Source organism: Lepidochelys kempii, chromosome 1, assembly GCF_965140265.1.
Source record: "Lepidochelys kempii isolate rLepKem1 chromosome 1, rLepKem1.hap2, whole genome shotgun sequence".
Lineage (NCBI taxonomy): Eukaryota > Metazoa > Chordata > Testudines > Cheloniidae > Lepidochelys > Lepidochelys kempii.
Genome location: NC_133256.1, coordinates 131,528,859 through 131,543,780, shown reverse-complemented (window position 1 = coordinate 131,543,780; position 14,922 = coordinate 131,528,859). Strand labels below are relative to the sequence as shown.

General features: G+C 41.4%; 1 protein-coding gene across 8 annotated transcripts in view; it reads right to left on the bottom strand.

Moving 5' to 3' along the window:
- The window catches only part of SHROOM2 (shroom family member 2), a 185,462-nt gene that overhangs the window by 100,253 nt on the left and 70,287 nt on the right, over positions 1-14,922 (bottom strand). For 7 of the 8 annotated variants that reach the window (XM_073354561.1, XM_073354553.1, XM_073354580.1 and 4 more), the window contains one exon: positions 9,556-9,707. The exons of the other annotated variant lie outside the window; for it this stretch is intronic. In XM_073354561.1, coding sequence (XP_073210662.1) covers positions 9,556-9,707 — 152 coding nt within the window. The remainder of the gene's footprint in view (positions 1-9,555; positions 9,708-14,922) is intronic. 8 annotated transcript variants of the gene reach the window in all.

The window sequence follows — 14,922 nt, the reverse complement described above, 5'->3', positions numbered from 1 at the left end:
GCCAAGGGACGTGCTGGCCGACCTTCCCGCAGCCCCCATTGGCCTGGAGCGGCGAACTGCAGCCAGTGGGAGCTGCGATCGGCCAAACCTGCGGACGCGGCAGGTAAACAAACCGGTCTGGCACGCCAGGGGCTTTCCCTGAACAAGCGGCGGACTGACTTTGAGAACCACTGCCTTAGAGGACGCAACTGGTCAAGAGACTAAGGCCAAAATTTTTCAAAGTGTTAGGTGCATCCATTTGTGAAAAATGTTGGCCTTAGTCTCTTGATCAATTTGCCTCCCTTTTCTAAGGAGCCATATTCAACATCTACAGTATAAGAGAATATTTGAGATACTTTTAGCCTTTTGCTTGCACGCACACACGCACACACACACGAATGTATACAATCATTAGGTAAACTGACATGGCTTTGCAGCTAAATTACAAAGAAAGAATCTAAATTCACTGGGATGCGGGTAGGGGGAAGTTTAAAGATGACTCACCAATGAGCATATAGAGTCACACTGTCTGGTGCTGAGATCTCATTATCTGTCAGAAGTTAACACAATATCGGACAAGGCTATAATTTAGATGGGAGACCTACATGGAATATTACTATTTTAAGTATTGTTGGTAATTCTGTAGATGGATGAGGAACATGGCTGCTTCAGATGCTTCCCTCTCCCCCCTTATTTGTCACTTATATTCATTAGGGTTTTTTGAGGGGGGTGGAGGGAGGAGGTAGAAAGGATGTCAACCTGGTCTGACTCAGGTAATTATATTTTGCCTCCATAGAATCCCCCTGCAGTTTTGTCAAACAATTTCTTTGCTGCTCCCTGTTAAACAGCTGATCAATACCAACTCAGGAGTGATGTGTATCAATCTACCACAGATGAGAATCAAATGCTTATTCTGATTTAATAGAAATTTGGTTTTTGACGAGAGAGCCCTCTAAGAAGACCTGGGGAAACTTATTTGCTCTCAAATAGGAGGAAACAAATATCTTTTTTTTAAAAAGTTCTATTTATCTAACTTGGCCACTTTTGACTGGCCCACTCCTCAGTACTAGACATGGTTTCAAGGTCCTCAGATAGGAACTCTTTTTGTTTTGGCCAGACTGAACCCACTTAATTCGTTTTAGCAGAGTGCAAGACAAATGTATGAGTGTGACTGCATGACAGCGTTGCCTATGATGGTAGGAGACGGGGCTCAACAGTCCTGGGGCTCAATTCTGGTTTATGTTTTATGTTCTTAGGAGGTCATGCTTCAGGGTTTCAGCTAGGCACCTGCAAGGGTCAGGAAAGGATCTCTCTCCCCCCCAGTGTCTTCTTGTTGGGTTGTTTTTTTTAAATCGCCTTCCTGTGAAGCATTAGGAATGGCCATGGCTCGAGATGCAATGGGGCGGGGCAGGGTTCTGAGGTGGCACCGAGCATTCTCTCTCTCAGGTGCTTGGCTCGCTGGTGCCGGCTCACATGTTCAGGCTGTATCTGATTGCTATATGTGGGGTCAGGGAGGAATCTTCCCTTAGGTCAGATTGGCAGCGACCATGTAGACTTTTTGTCTTCCTTCGCAGAATGCGATTGCGGGTCATTTGCCAGGATTATCTGGGAGTATTTTCAATCATTTCCCTGCCATTGTGGGGGACTTGAGGACTGGTGCACATTGGTCCACTCCTATTTTCTGCTTGTGGCACATAATAGTCTAGTCTCCCATGGGCTGTACTACTTTGGGTCTAATTTAGGTTGTTGGGTTTAATGTGCAGGTGCTGGGTGGCGTTGGTGGGCTGTGATCTACAGGCACTCAGACTAGATGATCTGGTGGCCCCTTTTGGCCTTAAACTCTAAGCATCTGCTGTGTTTTGGTTTAATCAACTCGCTGCAAAATACCAGCTGGACAAGAAGGAAAAGAATCATTTCACAGCTCCCACACTACCTATTAAATTAATTGCTGAGACAGTCTTTTCCACAAGACTCCTGTTGAGTAGGAGTATATGCTTCTGATCTCAGGCCTTTCCCAGAGAGCAGTTTCTGTGCATTGCCCAAAGCGCCCCACAAAACACCACCCTAATGGAGTTCACCTGCTGAAATGCTATGGCCCGTGTTATACACGTCAGACTAAATGATCATAATGGTCCCTTTTGACCTTTAAAAGCTAGGAAGCTGGAATCAAAAAGCCACCACTTTTAACTACGGTAGCTAGAACATCAATGACATATGAGAGGGTTTCCACAATCAAACCATGTTTTTAAACAAAAAGCACACAACAAGTTCAAAGTACCAAATCATTATCCCTTCTTGGAAACTAGGCATAATAATAATAATAATAATAATAATAATAATTCTTCAAGGTCTATTCATGGAAGTGGTGCTAGCCAGTCACCCTGCAGACTTTATTCATGTATCACTGAAAACAGAGGCCCAAAGCCTGGACCGGAACCAGGGGGCAGCTGTGGTGACCTATCACGGAACATCAATGGCCGCACCACAATCAGAACAAACTTGTGAGGAGCCAACAACAGTGCAGAGAAAATAAAAACAGAAAACACCTTTGAAAAAATACAACTGAACAAAAAAAACCCAGACAGTCGAGGTGGGAAAATAGTGCTAAGTGTCTCAACAGAATCCTTCACATTGAAGGAGACTACTGAAATGCCACCACTCTTTTCTTCAGAAAATAAAATGATCAGTCCAATGGTTAGGCAGATGGGGGAACAATCCTCACTAGAAACACACTGTGGGGAGGCCCGTTACATGTGCGTTATTTGAACATACATGTGTCACCAAAAGGAAGTTATTTTTCTTCTAATGCCTCTTTTTTCCCACCAATTAATTAACATGAACTTCTGTGATTTAAAAATGGACATTGTTAGTCTTGACAATCTCCTTTCAAATACATTATACACAGGTTATATGTCTCCCCTTAATGATTCCAACACTTCTCTTCCCGCCTTCTCAGAAGACAGTCTACATATGCTAGAATTACAATAAAGAAAACATACTTGCTCTAGATGTTAATTTGTAAACAAAACCAGTGCCTCTACATAATGTTATAGGACATAGCAGTGTAATAGGATTAAGGAGGACCAGGAACCAACAGCAACCAAGCAAATGAAAAGAAACAGCAGCAGTCCCATCGCCCTGTCTACGTCAGAGAGATCCAGTGGACACACCCTAACATGGCTGTGAAATACATTCACACCTGGAAGCACCTTTGTTTTAAATCAATAATTCTCTAGTTATCAACCAATGCAAGCTTCCTTGACTCCAAGTTGAGCTAAAACCTCCACCAACACTAGCCCCACCAGTTGAATGGTGATGCTGGCATACCCTGCCCTAGCACTGCTTGCTGTACACCAAGGACTGGCCCAGTCCCTGGGAAAGTATAAGTGGCTTCACCCTTTGCCCAACCATTTCCACTAACCTTCTTTCAAACACAGCTCAGCAAGTCTGAAGGATCTGAGCCTAGAACTGTTCACCTGTGTCATGCGCTTCTTGTAGCCACCCCCTTATAAGAGGAAATATTCACACTCCAAGATAATACATAAACATCCTACCCTAACCACTTTTTCACGAATTAATTTGGGTGGCTGGGGTGCCAGAGAGTGCCTGCTTACCTATTAAAGTAAAGACTGCTGCATGCAAGCCTGTGGATGGCTGTGAAGTGAAAACAATGGGATTGGGAAGAACGGAGAGTCGAAGGAGAAAATGGGATGGTAGATAATAAACTCTGGTTTTTAAGCTACTCCAGAATCCTGGCTGAAAATGCCAGGAATAAGCATAACTTTTCTTTGTCAATCCACACTACAGATATGTTCCAGTACAGGGGAATAAATGCTTACAGGGCAACAAGGGAGAGAGTAACTGTTGTAATTTATTTTTGCCTGTCGTATGAATGAGCCAAGTGTCAAGAAAACATGGGTTTAATTTAATGCCAATATGACCTTATATCTTGCTCCTACAGATGTTTACCTCTCTGTGAATAAAGCTGGTTTATAGGGCAATACTCTACAATACCACGGAGTAACTGTTTGGATGATACCGGCTTAAAATATCATAGCTATGCATATTCTCTACTCCTTTTGTTCCTTCAATCCTCAGGCAAAATATTTTAGTGTGTGTAAAAAACAGTTATTAGGTGCTTATTTCTATACAAACCCCTCCTCCGCCATTGAATGCAGTCCTAGATTGAATTTCCATTTTCTAGTTGAAAGAGGGATGGGGGGAAGAGCCCTTAAGAATGACAGCACTTTTAATACCAACCAGAAAACTGAGCTCAACTCTGAAAGCACCTCCAACTGTTCAAAGGGCTATGGAAGGGCCAGTGATTTCAGGTGACATTTAATTCCACACACAATATGGAAGGGTTACCACTGGCTTCAAGCACATTTCCTATCAGCAAATGAAAAATAAATAGCACCCCTACTAGAGTTTGTGAATGTAACAGAAAATATTCTTCTGGTTTTTATTTAGTGCCTCATCTTAAAATGTTAGCTAATGCAGACCGTACAGCATATTGTGGAATGTGGGAGGCCCTCTGGTCATACACCATCATGCTCCGTCACTGCTATGCCACAATTAAAGGATGGCTCTGTAAACAAAGTGACATACAAATAAATAAGACTCTAAATTTCCTCATGAGTATTCAATTCAGATTATATGTAATTTTGTTCTTTTCAGACTCTAGTCTCTTGCCTCATTAGGATTTTGTTTTAGATATATCTTAACAGTCAGGGTGCATGTATGATTTAGAAAAATAAGCTTGATCAACATTTTGAGCATATTTTGCATTTTTACAATTTAAAGAGTCAAACACAAACAATACTTTCAAGGGAAAAAATGTCACCTTCATACATTCCAGCACTACTCTAGGGTTTTGAAGCCAGTCTCAGTTATCTGCAGTTCTGGCCAAAGTCTGGGCAGCTGGATGAATTAAACAGCAGTCCCAGCCTCCTGTCACCAGAAGTCACTTCAGGGCAGGCATGCCTGTGTCAGCTTTTGATTCCTTTTCCCCAGCTTCAGATATTCTGCCCTCCATTGATAGCTCCAAGAGCCAATCAGAGATCAGCAGGGAAAGTGGTCACAGGAACAGGAAAAAGTTTCTCACCCATCCTTACCCCCATTAACCTGAGTGACAGTATGTGGCAACTGTGTGTAAAGAGCGCCAAGGAGGGGATGTCCTTTCTGCTCCTACCCCTGGATCTAACTCATGGTCAGGAGAGGAAGGGGATGCAGGTTCCTAGGGAACTGAGAGAGGTGGGAAAGGATGGGATGGATACCCAGGTATTACACAATGTATATGTTTGTGTGCATGGGGATGTGGGATACAGGATGGATACTGAAGGACATGAGACATACACGGTGTAGTTGCACTAAAGTAAGTTTCTAGGCATGTTTTAGAGGTCACACTATTGTTCCCCTCCCCTACAGGGGATAAAGAACACCAGAGTCCAACTGGGAGAATATGATTTACAAACTATAGTTATTTGACAGTTTATTGTTATTATAATAATAATCTCACCACTTTATAATGAAAACAACTATTCAGAGCATTAAAAAGCCCACTTCTCTGACATATACTGAACGACAGCCTGTGTCATAAACCCATAACCAGAATGGAATTTAGGGAAATAACATTTAAACATTGCACACACATATTTTATTATATATAGATACACACACACTCCCTTATTTAGTACCAATGGTACTGAGCTATTTTAATCATGTGTGTATACACCAACTACTGTGTACAAGTTTACCAACAGAAATCAAACAGTTCCTGTAAGAAATACGTGCTTTATTTTCTTCTCTAGTTCTCCAAAAAAGGCACCAACACAAGAAGTGATTCACAATAACACTGAATAACTAGCACATAATTAACATTTTTTGTTTCAACAAACCCACTTGATTAAGCAACATGTATCCTCCAGGGTACTTATTCAACCGAGACCAAAAGAACATTGCACTTGTTCAATCATCAATGTTTGTAAACTACTTTCAAACATTACTGTACTATGGAACTGGCTCGACAGTGTCAAATATTTGTAGCTGATTTATCTACTTCTAGCTCGCAACCCTGCTGCATTTCCAAAAGAGAAATCAACAAACAAGGGTAGCATGTTGATGGCCTGCAGATTAGTGCCAGAATTCTGTATCAAAACAGAGTTTTGTTTAGATACCAACAACATTCTTTTTTATAAACCATTCAGACATTTGATTATTTAAAGACCAGTGGCAGAACAGATCATTCTATGATAGCTAATCGACACTACTAACCCACAGTAGCAAAATGAGAACTACACCATGACCTGAGAACAACTAAAGTTATTTATTAGGATTGTGAATGAAGGCTGTTGAACATCATGGCAAAACTTTTTCACTTGAACCTTGGCTCCATCTAAGTCTCAGCCAAGATTTGGACTTTTAAAATGCACAGTAAAAGTCCTACTGCTTGCTAGGTCCCAAAGTACTTAGACATTAGATATGCTGGGAATTACTGCATAAGGAAAATAAGTGAAGAATGAAAGCATAAGACTTGGATGGAATAGTTTCAGATGTGTGAACTGCTCACAAATGCCAGAGACCAAATGCTTTCTGGCCTGGTCCCACCTTCATCAACAGAACTTATTTTATATTTCAGAAGAATATAATTTTAGAAAAAGGTTTCTCTATATGAAAATTTTTAAAAAAGTTATTTTCTGCCTTGATTCACTCTAATCCTTACAGAAAGAGTTACCCTTTGACACCACACAACAAACAAGCAAAGGAAAAAATCTGATGTAAATCCAGATTTTAGCCTTCCAATTTCTCTCCCATAGATATTAGGAACAATATAATTATTAAGAGAGACAAATGTGACCCAACACTGCACTTGGTTGCTGAACTGAAAGGCCTCCCATCTTGTGTTCACAGAACATTAGTTGTTTGCTTAAAATAAATAGTCATTTTGACACACACAGAAAATAGTCTGAGAAACTGACACTCTAGGAAAAGGATACATAGTAAGCAAACACAAAAAAAAACAGTCAACAATACAAAGATGCTCTTGGTGGGTCAGTGTCTACTAAACTAAAGCAGTGAAATACAATTTGCAGGTGATCAAGTCCAGGGATTGTGTAGCCATCCCTCCAAAAAAGAGATGAGGATAGGATAAGAGAAAGCAGACATTGTCTGAAAACTTTGCCTTAGTTTAAAATAAAAAACATCATACCCTGACTATTTTGAACCCTTTGATAGAAAGCATGCAATGAGGATTAATAGATATCTGCATAATTTCAACTTTAATTTAAAAAAAAATAGTGTTTCTAGCTCTATGGCTGTGAATGCCCTTCATGTCCCCAACTTTGCCCATGGGCTCAGAGCTTCTGCCCTACAGGAAGCACCAGGGCTCGGGGCTCTGGGATTCAGCCCTGCGCCCCTTCGCTTCAGCGCCACAAGCAGTGGCGGATTAAAGATTTTGCCGCCCCTAGGCCCTGAAATAATTGCCACCCCTCCCCAGCTCTCCTCCGTTTTGACTCCGCCTCCGCCCCTGAGCGCGCCGCCGGGTCCTGCTTCTCCCCGCTCCCTGCCAGTGCTTGTGCACGAAACAGCTTCGTGAAGGAGGAGGGGAAGAGGGGAAAATGTGGTGCGCCCAGGAGAGGAGGCGGGGCCGGGGCAGGGATTTGGGGAAGGGGACCAATAGGGACAGGGAGGGAGAGGGGAATACGGGGGGGCTAGGGGCGGAGGGCGGGAACCGGCGCCGGGGGAAGCAGCCTCTGGCTGCTTTAATAAATTTGCCGCCTCTGCAAATTTGTCGTCCTAGGCGTTAATACACTGCTGCCCGCAGGGGGTACCAGCAACTGGGGCTTGGTCGCAGTGTCCCTCAGCCCCCTTGAAAGGGCTCGTGGTCCCCCGGGGGGCCACAAACCCCCAGTTGAGAACCGCTGATCTAGAACATAGATGGCTGATGCAATGCAATGTAATGCAGGGGTTCTCAAACTTCATTGCCTCACAACCCCCTTCTGACAAGAAAAATTATGACAAGACCCCAGGATGGGGGACTGAAGCCTGAGCCTTCCCGAGCCTAACCGCCCCACATGGGGGCCAAAACCAAAACACCACTGCCCAGGGTGGGGGACCAAAGCAGAAGCCCAAGGGTTTCAGCCCGAGGTGGGGGGCCCGTAACCTGAGCCCCTCCACCCAGGGCTGATGCCCTTGGGATTCAGCCCTGAGTGGTGGGGCTCAGACTTTGGCTCCGGCTCCAGACTCCAGCAAGTCTAATGCCAGCCCCAGCATCCCCCATTAAATTAGGGTTGCAACCCACTTTGGGGTCCCGACCCATAGTTTGAGAACCACTGCTCTAATGAGAAATCTTTTCCAGCAGAGTAGCCAGAGCAGGATCAAGTTGATGGAGACCAATATGATTTATAGCGTAGTCCAGACAATTTTTTATTTTTATTTATTAGGCCTGGTGCTCTACAAATTTTGGTAGAACTCCCTGAACCTGTTATTCATAGAATTGTAAGTTATTGCACAATCTGTTTGGGTGATAGATTCATCAGCTCTGCTAGTTTCTTCCATCCCCACAAGAAAGCCCCTTTTAATCTAAAAGTAAAGGCTGTTCATCTTCATTTCCTATCAAAGCTATCACCACAAAGGAAAGATCACCATTTAAGGCAACATTCACATTCAAGCCAACCTAAATTGATGTGTTGCATCACCCAATCACCACAATACTCTCTTTGGCGCTACACCAATGCACTTTTCACTTCTAAAACACAACCATCCGCAATGCACACGACTAAAGAGCTTGCAATGTATTTTTGACAAGGTTTTTTTTTCTCTCATCAGAAAAGGTTGATTCATCAAATCTGACACTGTTTGCAGGAAAAAAATCAATTCTGATAGATTTCCCATTTTGAAACTTGTTTCAATATTTTCCTGAAATTGTCAAAACATCTTTGTCCATTTTAAGGGGCAACATAAAAAGCTGTTTCAAAATGTAAGCTATTGTATAGTACATATGTAAAGGGCTAACACTAAAACATTTCCATTGAACTGAGTCAATTTTTTTTTTCCAGATTTTTGGTTCATGAAATTTTTTCAGATTTTGACTTTTCATCCCGATTCAGGATGAAAATATATTTTTTTTAAATCTCAAAAATTCTTGAGGGATGAAAAAAACATTTCCTGCCCAGCCCCTCACAAAACCAATTTCTCCCAACCACATTCACATGTGCAACTATTGCACCCAACAGTCATTATTGCCACAATGCGAGGGAAAGCCTGCCATCTCCCTTCCCTTCTTCCTGAATTAGAGACTGAAGCTGTGAAATAAGTCTGTTTGTAGCACACCAAAGCCCTGGGACCTTCACCCCTTCCATATGATGCCTGCACAGTGTTTCATCTCATGGAGATTCTGTGCCCCTTTGGGAAAAAAAGACAACATACAATGTCTGACACCTTAAAAAGAGTCCTGCAGAGAATAAAGTAAAACAGCAAATCATTGCTGCTTCTCTTTAACAGGTTTAGTCTGCCTCTTTCCTTTGAAAAGCAGAGTCAGGCAGCATCCAGCACTCTGGCTGTCCGTCAGGAGCTTACCTTTTCACTATAAGCTTCAGAGTCTTGTGTGATCCTTTCACCAGACAGATCGCCTCTTGTCTGAACCCAGAGAGGCCCACGTCATTGATGCTGACAATTTCGTCTCCAGCCAGTAACTTGTCAACAGCTGCAGCTTTGCTCCCTTCTTCAATCTGAAGAAAAACAATTCAAAAAGCCAGAAGAATTGAGAACAAATAACTTCATTTTTTTTAAAGGATAAAAAAGAAAAAAACATTCATTGTGTTTTTTGGTACTACATAACAACTGGGTAATTAGTAATACATTGAGGTGGTTAAAATGCAAACAAATGATTTGCTTGTTAAAAAATATTCAGAGCTAAAGTAATGACATAGAAATAAGCATTATGATGAGGGAGAGGGAGGACATGTCTACACTACGGGTGCTACAGCAGCTATGCACTGGCAGCGGTATAGCACAGATACCTCCTACAGCAGTGGAAGGGTTTTTAATCATCAAGGTAAGTAATCCACCTCCCCAAGCAGCAGTAGCGACCTAGGTAAATTGATTTAACTTTGAAGCATAGACTAGGCTGGAGAAAAGAAGGGAAGAGAGGGCTACCTGAGCAAAAGGCTGCAACACTAAAATCTAGGGCCGGAAAAGTTTATTTCACATAGCTACGGCACTCAGGGGCCTGAAAATGTCTCACCTCTAAGCGCTGGAATTACACTGACCTATCCCCAGTGTAGGTGCATCTAGGTTGAAAGAATTCTTCCATTGACCTAGCTATTGCTGCTCAGGAAGGTGGCTTACCTACATCAATGGAAAAACCCCTTCCATTGCTGTAGGAAGTGTCTACACTATGGCATTACCAAAGCATAGCTGTAGCCATGCCACTGTAGTACAGATGTGTTCCTTGGTGTGAAAGCCAAGGGTACCTGTGATCTTGAGTTTGACGGCCTCACCTCTGTTCAATGCTTGGCCAATATAGTTAACCATGCTTGCACAAAAAAGTCTTGGACAAACACTTTAAAATCTAGATTTCCAGATGAGCTAGCTGATATCACCACCACCATCACCATTACATTCCACCCAAAAGATGTTTGACGTGCTGTGGTAACCAAAATATTGTGAAACTAGTTGTGTCTGGGAAATATGAACTAATTTAATTAATCAGATGTCTAATTTAACTAATTTCTAGGGTTGTAAGAAGGTATTTCCTTTAAGAAAATAAGCATTTTACAATGCTTGATAGAATTACACAGCAGTTGTGGCCGGGAAGAGAGAGGGAGGTGTGAGAACCAGTAAGGAAAGATTGAATGTATCACATGCCCAGGTAAGGTGACCATTCACGGTATATGTCAATGGGCTATTCCTAGCACCCCTCCTGGACTACAGAAAATGTTACTGGTCAAATTTTACTCAAACTATTCATAATATTCAGATTGACAGGCAGATAAAGTAAGAGGAGTTAGTATTTGACAATTTCCGTCAACCCATAAGAGATAAATCTAGTAATAACTATAGATATTGTTAATCTTAAAAAACAAAACCAGAGTTTGATTTGCTGAGTACTGGCAGCTCCCATTAACTTCAATGGTAGTTGTAGGTGCTCAGCTCTTCTGCAAATCAAGCCCTTGGCTTCCTTAACTTCTTCCGTTCTCTTTTATGTACACACACCACCATCCCCCTGGTCACTCATATCTACAATCTACGGATAATTTTTGACTCTTCCCTCTCATCTGCTCACATACCGTATCCAAATCTTGTCACTTCTTCCTCAACTCCTAGATCTGCCATTTTCTTTCCATTCTCAAAGCTAAATCTTTCATTCAGGTCCTCTTTATATCCCAACTCAAAATCCCACATCATCTCTGGCTCCCCTTTAGTCCATACAAAATGCAATCACTAAAGTCCTAGTTCTTGCATGATCATGTCATTCCCCCCTTTGAATCCATCCCTCCTTTAGTTCACCATCCACTATTACAGCAGATTTAACACTTGTCATCACCTTCAAAGCTCTATATAAAATCCTCCCCCTCCCTGCTTATCCATCTTTGTCATGCTTTGTGTCATGCCTCCCCAACCCAAACAGCTTCTGCTCTTCTGGTGTTCCCCAGCCTCCTTCTTGCACAATCATCCCCAGGCCTTCCTTCATACTGTCCCCTATGCATGGTACGACTGTCCCGAGTCCATCCGCAAGACCCCTAACCTGGCCACACTCAAGGCCCTCTTGAAAACCTGCTTCTGCTGTGCTGCCTACAGAGAATCTAATTGACTTGTATAAAAATTCCATACTAGCTGTTCCTCATTCCATAATTTGTCTACCAGTTCTTAGATAATGAGCTCCTCTGCACAGGGCCTGTACTCTCTTGAAATCTCTGGAAAATGCCTAGCACATCACAGGTATTACCATAAACAAATAATGTTTTACATTTTACTGTATGCAAAAGCAGGCCAAGTCATTTACTACATAATTAGTAAAAAAAAAAAAAAAACCAACATATTTCAACTTATCTTCCACAATACAATCAACAAAAAGGGCATATGGATCCAATACAGTTCAGGAGTGGATATTCGAGACTTTGTTTATAAACTGAAGGTTTTTTTAAAAAAAAGCAATGCTTCAACAATACAGTTGAAAGTAAAATGTTAAAATAAAGCGATAGTTCTTGGAATGATGAGAGTTAACATGAGGATTGTCATGTTGAATGGTCCCTTAGGAGATGTGTTAACTACTTATGCTAAACAATCTGTTCCACCTTGTATTTAGCTGTGACATGGAGTACTTTTTCCAGACCTGAAGAAGAGCTCTGTGTAGCTCAAAAGGTTGTCTCTTTCACCAACAGAAGTTGGTCCAATAAAATACCTCATCCCACCTTGTCTCTTCAAAAAATGTTTAAGTAAAAAATGATGCACTGAATATTTTGTATTTGTAGACCTTTCTAAAACAATGGTTATTTTTAAAATTACTAAACAATAGTAAAGTAGATTTCAAATAATATCTTTTTAAAAATGCAGATAATTAAAATTCAGGTAAGTTTCCACATCCAGATACAATTAATGCACAATCCACGACCCACAACTGCCAGGGTATTATCCAAATCTCATGGATTCACTAAAAATTTAAAATCCCACTTCAGTTGTATGGTGGAGTGGAGAGCAAGGGAGTAGAGATGGAAATCACACTTCCATGCAAGTGAACAGGTTAGGAGACCAAGGAGTCAGGGATGGAAATACATAGTTGCTTATAGGCAGCCACAGAAGAGAATCACAAGTCAATCAAAGCTAAGAGAGGGGATGAGCACCTGAGGTTGATGAATCTTGACCCTTCCAAAAAGTACTCTCAAGTCCTTTAAATGCTTCACTGCATTTCTGGATTACCTTTAAATGATATGGATTTTGAAGCCTGAAGCATGGTGGAGCATAGAGCATGTGGAAATGTTAACGAAATGCAGTGGTGAATCACCAGACCATGGGGCTGAGGATGGAGGTCAACCCAGGATGAATAAAAATTAAGAGGTATAATCTACTGTGGTTTGAGGAGTTTTAAGCAACATATTTACATGTAAACTACTTGTGGCCCTTAAACTCCTGGCAAGGTACTGGTTCAGCCCTGAGGGCTGGAAAGACTTTGTGCCACTGGGTTATAAGCAATTTGAAAGTCTGAACCTTAAGACCTTGACAGTGTCACTTTTTAAGTCCCGTCTCCTAGGGTTTCAAGGAATTTTCATTGTTCTCAGCAAAGCTATTTGTTTTTTCTTCGAGCTGGAAATACACTGACTGAAGAGAGTATTCAGTTACCCCCTCTGAGTTTTCATTTCAGCAGGGGAACTGCACATTCCACATAGTGTAAGCCTTCCAAAGAGACTCCTGGGCACGTCCAAAACAAGATTAATCACAACTGAAAAATGAGACTGAGGTGAAGCACCCCTGACAAATACTGGAAGTGGGTCTCTTCACATGTTGTTTCTAAATTAGTTGCAGATAAAAAGAATAAAACATATACATTCTTATACAGTAACAATCCTTCTGAGCTAAAAGGATTAGTGCATACATTTTCCCTGATGGTTTGAACATAGATCAGTGAACGTGTGTATAAACAACATAATTCCTTTCAATTATGTATTTGCTGGTCCAAGCATGAGTATTTGCTAGGGGGAAAAATACAATCCATTTTAATTAACTAAGAAACTGGTTTTTTTTAAACCAACAAGTCTCTACGGTAAACCTCCCTAAGATAAAGGCTCTACCAGCAACTGAATGCAAGTAAAATAACTAACAAATTCATAGGAGAAGCTATCTGCAAAAAACATTATACTCCTTTTCTCCTACTATTGCCATTCTAATTTCCCTGTTGTCGTGAATTTTGATTTTATTACTTTCATCATATTATCTATATACCAGATGTACTCTCAGCTATATCAGCCTGTTGTTGGAACTACAACCCTACCCACCCAACAGACAAATTTAGAACTCTCTCAGCACTGCCAAATACCCTTGTGAAAACTATTGTGCAATTTTTTCTCATACCGCAAATATACACACACATGCAAAAAATGTATTCACACAAAAAAAAGTTTCTCCATACACATCCTGATAAATACAAGGAACATCAGGACAAAGAGGTGGCTGGAACCATTTCTGATTTACACACAGTTCTGAACATGGTGTTTCTTTTTGTTTTGCATTCTCACTAGAAGAGAGACAGGAATCTGGCTCAGGTCACTTTGAACATCTGCCCAAAACCTAGCCAGAGAGCAGGTCCTCTCCATTTGTTTCATTCACACATTTAGAGAGTTAAATTGTATATTTTATTTGTACCACCAAAGACCCTACTTTTGTTCATTTCTCTAAAAGAATCTATCAGAGCGAGCAGCATTACTGTCATAGTTGAGCATCAGCAATAGGCACAGATGAGTTTGTGTTTGTCAGACTTGGAAGAAGATTTCCTCAAGGAGAAACAGGGCAAGTGGGGCAAGCAAACCCAGCAGAAAGTTTAGAAATGATGAAATGCTATGTATTTAGATCCAAATTTTAAACCCTACACACCTCCCCTCCCCGCCACATAAAATGTTATTTATCCTAGAAATTGAGCTTGATATTCGTATTTGAATTTCAAACAAGGTAAATATTGGACAAGAAGCCTTAAAAAAAAAAGTCAGTGGGAGGCTATACGATTGGATCTGGCAAGAATAGCCAACAAAAACATGGCAATATTTAATGCCATATCGGTCTACAATCAGCCAACAGCCACGACACAGTGTGAAACAAGATGAGAACAGGTAGAGATGCAGACTCCTATTATAAAAACCCCTTTCTCAACCCTCAGCCATACACAGGAATTTAATATTCCTCCAAATATTGTGCACTTGCAAGTTTTTCAATGAGACAGAGAAGAGGGCCAGG